The sequence below is a fragment of the Callionymus lyra genome, chromosome 5 (assembly GCF_982586985.1).
Source record: "Callionymus lyra chromosome 5, fCalLyr1.hap1.1, whole genome shotgun sequence".
NCBI classification, from domain to species: Eukaryota; Metazoa; Chordata; class Actinopteri; order Syngnathiformes; family Callionymidae; genus Callionymus; species Callionymus lyra.
In genome coordinates, this window is record NC_141822.1 from 30852197 (window position 1) to 30860773 (window position 8577).

At 41.2% G+C, this 8577-nt stretch overlaps 1 protein-coding gene across 1 annotated transcript in view; it reads right to left on the bottom strand.

Moving 5' to 3' along the window:
- Positions 1-8075, bottom strand: part of LOC148080306 (synaptic vesicle glycoprotein 2C-like) — a 29281-nt gene extending 21206 nt beyond the window's left edge. Inside the window, exons 1-2 of the mRNA XM_087791935.1 lie at positions 7964-8075; positions 85-895 (exon numbers count right to left, since the gene is read on the bottom strand). Coding sequence (XP_087648061.1) covers positions 85-688 — 604 coding nt within the window. The 5' untranslated portion in view covers positions 689-895; positions 7964-8075. The remainder of the gene's footprint in view (positions 1-84; positions 896-7963) is intronic.
- Positions 8076-8577: the final 502 nt, after the last annotated feature.

Here is an 8577-nt window from a genome sequence, read left to right on the forward strand (position 1 = left end):
GTTTAGAACTTTTTGTGACGACAACATCCCTGGAAAAGCCGTTAAACTCTGATGTTAATCGTGTCGGGTGTGAACGCATCTTACCGAGCCATCCAGCGCCGGAGTTAGGGACGCACATGTCCGTCTCAGCACTGGGCAGAACGAACCCCACCACGAACACCTCCACGCCATCCGACATGAGAGCCAACCCCAGCACGAAGAAGAGCTGCCACTGGAACCTGCCGTGCCCGCACTCCTGCATGATGAGCTCGTACTGCTGCGCCAGCTCCTCCTCGTCCGCCTGCCGCTCGTTCTCCAGCTCCTTGGTGCTCTTCAGGCTGTCAGACACCGGCTGACCCAGAGCCACCTGCCCGTCCCTCGTCTTCCCGTCACTGCAGGCGGGCACGCCCTGGTACTCCCCCTCATAGATCTCGTCCTCGTCGTCGTGCCCCTCCGTGGCGTCGCTGGACGCTCCTTCGTCGTCGTTGGCGGGCTCCTCCGTGTAGCGACCATCTTGGTGCCCGTAGCCGTTGTAGTTTTCTTCGTCGTCCTCGTTCTGGAAACGGTTGTAGCTACGCTGCGTCGAGTACTCGTCCGTTGCTCGATCGACTGCTTTGTTGAAGTTTTTGGCGGCCTGTCTCTTGGCTTCTTTCGCGATGTCTTTAGCACCTTTGGCCAACGAAGTCCTGTGGTTGTGCGTGTCCTCCATCTTGGCTACTGTGTCTTCCTGGGAGCTTCTGAGATTCTACGTGGACGTCTTGGTTCAAACAGACGGGGGAGGTGGGCTGCCAGGTCGCTAACGATTAAGTGATAATACCCAGATCCATCGACCGGAGCGCTGCCGACAATAATGAAACTGGTCTGAAATGGAACAGATCCCAGGTTCTGTCAGAGTCCGATCAAGGAGGCCGTCAGCCTGCAGGCAGAGAGACAGAACCATTAGATGGATGGAAAAGGCGAAATCATTGTTTGTAACAAAACCACAATTCTGTGTGTTGTGTCTGCGTGGGGCGCTCTGTGTTCTAGATCTTGTGAAAGATTCAATGTGTTTTGTCAGTTTTCTGATCATCTGATGCCAATAATGTGGCAACCATTAATTTCCTGTGTGAATGCTTTGACTGACTTACTTTCCAGTGTGTCCTCGAGCAAGTGACAGCTTGGGTTCTGCTGGTCGAATCAAACTTTTGATTTATTTGAAAATAAGGGCAGCTTGAAGGAGGCATATATCATGTCCTCAGGCGGACTCAGGGGGCACTCGGGTTTCCCTCGTCAACCAGGCTAGTTTCACGGACCAGATCCTGCAGCAAACCAAGGGAGGGATCACGGCTCTCGGGAGAGTTGAGTCCCCTTCTTCGACATAGAAGGCCCAAGCCTCTGGGTGTGTCAGCTGTCACTTGATCAGACATGTTTTATACGTCCTTTAATCATCTGAAATGTTTGTTTATTGAACTGTATTTATTAAACCTTTATTTAACCAGGAAGGTTCTGGTCAAGAGCCGATTTATACACAACCCTGTGGATGTATTTCACTTATTAAATAGAAAATACAAACATTAGAAACATTGACATGATTAATTAATTGTGCTCTTTAAGGAGTGCAGTTTCACACTTAATAACACTTTATAGTTACCATTATATATTATTTTTTGTTTGGTATTATGTTTTCTCAAAATCAAATCAAATTCACTATTGCTGCTAAATATACAAATATTTAATTTACAAATAAAGCTTACTTACATGTTATTATTTATTATTTTATTATTTTATTATTTTATTATTTTATTATTTTATTATTTTATTATTTTTATTATTTGATTATTTATTGTTTATTATTATTTCGCTTAAGGGGCGGGACTATACAAACTAAGCCCTGCTGCAACGTGCAACTACAATTCAACCAGAACGTGTACGCGTGAGATCGCTGAACACGAAAACTGTGGCTCTTTGAAACCAAGTGGACTGGTTAGTGTGATATAGACGTTTGTCTACCTATGGAAAAGCTGACTTACATCATGCTGGTCTAATTTAACATTAATGATGGTTAGTTGCGATGACAGCCCACCACCACATTTAACGTTGCTTAAATATAGATTTTAGAGTAATGCGAGCAAAAAGAAAATTGGCCTTTTCTAATGTCGATTTGTATTTGAAAATTGATGTCCTAATATCCATGCTATAACAGACACCATAGACCTGTCATCTTTGACAATGTCATCTGATTAAACATAATTTAATTATTAATTTCTCTAAAAATCAGTCTTTCGTTTAGGATAACTATGTATTTATAGCATTAAAAACCTGTCAGCTTTGATAATGACATATAAGCGGCATGACCAATGATGAAGTATTATACTTAAATAATCATGTCAGTATTATGTTATGATACTGTGTGAAATAATAGTCTAAAACCTCTAGTAAAGATCTATAGCAGTCATTGATTGTAACATGTATGGTATTGATGTATCCTAAACATATTAAATGATCTGAACCATTATTGGTTTTGTGACTTAAAAGTACTGAGTTCCTTGATAATAAAGGATTAAAAGGCTGACGTTGCATTGATGTGCTGCTCTTAATTTGAAAGGCGGAAGTTTGTTTCCTCCTGAATGGCGTTGTGGGAATTTAAAGAAAAGTTAAGAAACAAGGAGCCCTTTATTTCAGTTTGCTGTTGTTGATTCACGAAGACCCGACCAGGTAATGTTAAGATGTTAAGACCCTGTCTTAGGTTCATGGCTTGCATTGTGCCTTCTTCGTGAATTTCTCTAAGGAGATGAATAAAGTATCTATCTCTTCTTTGTTGGTTGTTAACTATGATTAAAAACATGAATATTTAGTGCTGAATGGGAAAGTTTCGGCGTAAGAAATATCAAGCTTGGTGTGAGGATGTCTCTGTCACACTCAAAGTGTAAAACTTGGCAGATCTGAAGTTGACTGTTTTGAAGTAAAGTTAACATTATTGTGAAAGGCACATAAATGCTATCGTTAGCTTAGTGTTGGCGTGTTAAATTTTCACTGTATAGCAGCACATGTGTGTGGTGCGGTTGATTCAATGTGTTCTATACAGACTGATACCAGTCATTCTGTGTGAGAACAGACATTTATTTTATATCTTATGACATATTGACCATGCAGTGTGTTTTTTCAGTTAAAATATTGTATGTCGTTTGCAGAAAGAAATCCAATCATAAAGCGGATTATCGTTAACCTGCTAGTTCATCTGTGTCTTCCGGCTCTGGATGGCGAGCGCCGCCTCCGGGGTTAAGAGCCCAAACGGGCGGTGGCAGCTTGATGTATGGTGTTTCCCTCACCTTTGCTCCGCCGGATTAGATAAAACATTGGCTGGGATCTGTCATTTCCACGCACCACTGCGACGTAAGGCCTCTGCGGTTTGGTGCAATGCAGCTCGGATATAAAAGTTTTAGTCGTGACGGAGATGATGGTGATCATTTGGGGTCGCTAAAATTAAAATGTTGAAATTGAATTTTTAAAATATTTTTAAACCTTCTATTAATTATATTTCTTTTCCTATAAAAACAATTTTATTGAATACAAACATTTGTCTTCGTGAAGGTCACAACTGAGGGCATGTGAACATATTGAAGGATTGACTGGCCAATCAATGAACGGGGGAGAAGTCCTACTCTTGTATTTCCTATACCATTGAAAAAGTAGATGTACATTTTTTGAGTAGGTATTTGTAGTAGTTTTAATAATAGGTGTAAGCTACAGTTGTTGAGAATATCTGAGATGAGTAGTGGTAGTTGAAATCCTTAAAGTAAAAATAGTATTTAAGTTGTAAAAGCAGCTGAAAGTTGGAGTGTTAACAGTTGTACTAGTATTAGCAGTAGTTGTGGTTACTTGTAGTATCATTAGCATCATCATCATCATTAGCATTCTAGCTGCAGTTTTTAGCTGTCTGATGTATGTGTTACTAACAATTATATTAGTATAAGAGAATGAGGTGGCAGACCGTCAGGTCTAGCAAGGAACGCTCTATTGCTCTAACCATGCTCAGAAAAACAGATGTATGTTAGCAGATCTAGATACCTCGCTGGAGTCAGCTCTAGTCAGTAAACATAGCATTTACAAAGAGTAAGTGCTTCAGAATTAAACCTGAAGGTAAAATTTCAGCTAGATGGGTATTTTTGTAGAAAATCTTTTTTTAAATTAACAATAAAGCAGACCTGGTTAAAGAGTGTGTCACACTCTCTCGTAGGTGTGTGTATTGGCGAGATTCTGGTGAAAGTGTCACAATGTATTGCGAAAAAATTGTGATTGCTGTTAGAACACTGAGTCAAGTTTCATGACACAGTGGCTTCACATTCAAACTTTTTCATCAGACCATCACTAGAATTTACTGACCACAACACTCTTGACAAAGTCATAACTGCTTTCATTTGTTTTGAAACCACAGAATCTATCAAAACATCAGCTTTAAAATCTGCTGGAGTAAACTGTATCCTCTCGTCCTCAGTCATCCCTTTCATCTTGCAGAATTTCCTTTTCTTTAGCTACGGAGGACATAATGACTGAGGCCATCTAGTGGCCAGAAGTTTTGTTGCAACACAAAAAAGAACAAACAGTGAATATTAACATGTTAAAAGTAAATTAGAAAAAAGAAAATTTTGAGAACATTGTATTAAACCGTACACTAATTTACGATGCCAGTCTTTTTTGGTGAAAAAGAAAATTGATACCGTAGTGTCAAATATCAATACAATATCTTAAGAAAAAGAATATTGCAATATATCGCCGTATTGATATTTTTCTTACAGCGCAAGTCTTTTGGATCTCCTTCGTTCAACACAATTCTGCTTTAGTCTAAATTTCTTCTCGGCGCCGTCACCTCCTGCCGCTGCGCTGTGATTGAGGTTACATTAACGTGGCCCTTATGATGTGATTTTGGCAATCAGCGAAAAAATCTGCCCGCTCTGATTCAGCAGTCCGGGGCGCCGGGAGGACGGGGGAATGATTTCCTCGCCTGTCGCGCTGTCACGGCCCGCTGACGCCATCCAGCACCTTCATTAATCACTACACACACACACTTACAGTAGCGACACACACAGGCGCACACTCACAACCTCGACCAACATTAACACGCGATCTAGAGTACAATGTGGTGACGCTGTGGTGGCACATGTGCGGCCCTGCAGGCGTGCGCGGCGCCCCCAGATGGCTCCAGTGAGCATTCGCTAATGCTCGGCGTCAACACGCCAGGAAATGCAGATGCTCCACAAACTCTCCAGAAATCAAGCTTCCGCTCCAGAGAGATATTTAAACTTCATTTCAGATGGAAGGAGAATTTTTATATCGCTCCATGAACTCTTTTTCAGGTCAGAGTTCTTAAAAACAAACACAGCAAATCTTTTTATGAACCAAATGAAGTCTGGGAAAGCATTGAACTAGTTAGCTACAATAACTGAATAAACATGTTGTAAAACTAAACATACTATTAAAACGGAAATATTAAAATGGAATTATACTGGAAAGATATTGGGCAAAGAAAATGACTAAAATGTTTCATGTTAAAAAATAAAATATTCAGTCAGTCAGAGAAGTCAATAGCAAAAGAAGTTTAAATTTCAAGAATTAGAACATTTGTAAAAAAGACTGTTGGAAAGAAAGTAGAACATTAAGTAAAAAACAAAAGTTAAAATTCAATATCCAAGTTACACTATTTCACAAAATACTACAAGTATAATTCAAATGTTGTATCACGCGTTAAGAATTAATGAACTTGTATAAAATACTAATAATAATACTGACATCAAAGTAAGAAGTTGCATATCCATTTATAAAAAATGTATTTTTTAAGGTTGCAAATAAAGGTTTACAGATAAGTACAATGGTTCATTCATCGTAAACAATTCTACAAAGAGCAAAAGTCAAGTCTCGAACGCCAAATCTGTACTGCAAATTAATCTTACGTGGCCCAATAAAGGGTGTACAGAATGCATTAAATGTAGATAACTTTTATTTATGCTAACATTAACTCAAAATTACCATTTAAAAACCTCACATCAAATTATGTTTAAACTCTGATTTCCTGCAGAAAAAGGCTATTCAGAGAACATTCGAGGTAAAATAATGTTTGACCAACATCTGTGACTCTTGTTTGGTTGAATTTTACTCATTCAAAGAGCCCAATATACTTTCTATAGCAGAAAATATTTCTATTTATAAAATCCAATACATTTCATCATCAGATCTAAATCCCCACGCTGGCTATTTCCTTTCGTGTCAACAGTGAAACAAAACCTTTACGACCTATTGTGAGCTGGTCTGGTCACATGGCCTGTTTTGTGCAGCGACATAAAAGCAGCGATGACATCATGGATCGAACGGACGATGGCTCGTCCTCTAAGCAAACAGAACCGGGCCAAAGACAAACACGGTGTCAACCACCTGATGGTGGAGGACTGTCTGTCGAGCCAAACTTCGGTTTAAATTTACCATTTTTATATTTGTTATTCATCATTTAATATACAAGATTAGAGAGTTGATGTCGCACCTTTTTTAGCTTGTGGACAAACACATGTCCTCCCCAATATAGTCTCCAAACTTCTCCACATGACCTTCTAAAATATGTCATTTTGAGCGTTCTACACTCCACCCTACCTTCACTCTCCTCTTTACTCTTACATAACTCTCTATGTAAGGGTTCATCTGTGGACTCTTAGCAATGCTGCTTTGTTCTAAGCAACTGTACTTCTATTGACATCAAAGGTGCTGAATCATCAACTTTTCAATAGTAAATGAAAACATAGATTAAATTGACAAACCAACAATTATTTCACTGTTTATGACCTGAAATTAATATTTAAACTTCCCACCAACCTTTATAGAAAGTTGAGTCACACTGTTGTGTTGGTTCTTAACACTTTAACGAGTCTTCATGTTCTAAATGTACAGAGCGTTCCTCGGTGTCACCATCAGGTGCTTCATTATTCTGAATTAAATGTAGCTGATAAGTGTAATAACTGTCTTGAGACTTTTCAAAAGGCTCACGAGTGTTAACTACTAAATTGAAACAGCAGCCGAGGACCTGAACCATCAACCATCAACGCGGCCTCATCTGCTGCTCACGCCAGGAATCACCATCAATCACCTCCCAGTCCTTTTTTCCAGCGTCTCTTAATTAGATTTTCAGTTTGTCCTGCAGCTGGAGAATCAATCCTCGTGCACGGCTCGCTTCCCCACACGCACACCATTGACCACAATTCTGTCTCTGCAAAGTCTCAAACTGACACCGTGTTCTGGTTCTTCTCGCCAGGTTCTGTAACACGGGTTCGACACCGGCTCTTGGTTGGATTCCGGTAAGTCAGTAACAATCAGAACAATAACAGAAGGCATCATGGGTTTCAGACCTATAGGATATATAAGAGGAACTATCACTTTTTGAGCCTCTGTGCACCCTTTAGTTCAGGTCTGTGACAGCCAAACTGGCTGAAGTAAAACTCAAATGTCCTTCACATGGTTGGACACTTGGAAACACTTGACATGAAAATAAATAACCCTGTTCAAGCTCATCCACCAGTTGTAGAACACAAGTCACATACAAGTAACTTCAGCGTCTCTCTGCAGATTCATTCAGCCCCGGCGGCGTGTACGCGCACGAGGGATAGCCCCCCCGCCGCGCACGCACTCATCTTTCCACTACGACCACGACCATCTTCGTGATCACAGACACGCACGCGCACACGCTGTCACGAACTGCTGTTGCATTCAAACCATAATTCTTTAAGACATTTTTGCGTAGATTCTCTCATTGTTTTTGTCGGTCAGACGCATAGTTGTGCGCGTTGAAGTGCTCGTGCACGCGTCGACCTGCACAGGGAACAAAGTTCAACAACTTTTGCGCCCATCGATCGCACTCGTCCGCGAGCACGAGCGCCTCACAGAGACTGTTTTGAGGAAGATTATGGATGAAGAAAAGCATCGACACACGAGGGTGAAGTTTGGTGCAGGGAGAAGCAGAACTCACCCGGCGGGGAGCAGCAGACGCATCGCGGAGGACCGGAGAAGAGAAAGTCTGTCCTGGATCTCACAAGTACGGCTCCTGACAGGGTTCGTGTCCTCCTCGGTGCAGCGATGCTCTGCTGCAGTCCAAGGAAGAGAGGGATGCTGAGGGAGGAGGGAGGAGAGAGGAGGGAGGGAGGGGAGGAGGAGCTGCTGGGGGGAGGATGGAGTGATACTGGAATCAATAGTAGACTTGGATCTTAAGAGTCTGTGAGAGCTTTTTCTGAGGAGAAGCAGCGGTGCAGGACTGGACCTGCTCCAGGGAGGAGAATGGTGACAGAACCTCAAGTCCACCTGGAGCCAATTAAAACACAGCTGTCACTCTTCAGAGTGCTCAAGCAACTTTAAATGTTTTTTTTTTTATGGCGACGATGATGCTGATGTGTTTTTCGAAAACAAAAGTTTCATTTAATTTAAAGTAATCACTATTTATGTTCCTCCTGTAGTTGAAGGTACCACCCAGTATCACTTGCATGCTCTGTTACAACGTCACTGTTTCTTTAAGTGACATCCCAGTCACATGACATCACCCAAAAGCCTTTGCTGAGCCAAGGTCTTAAGAAGTTTTCACACAGATTG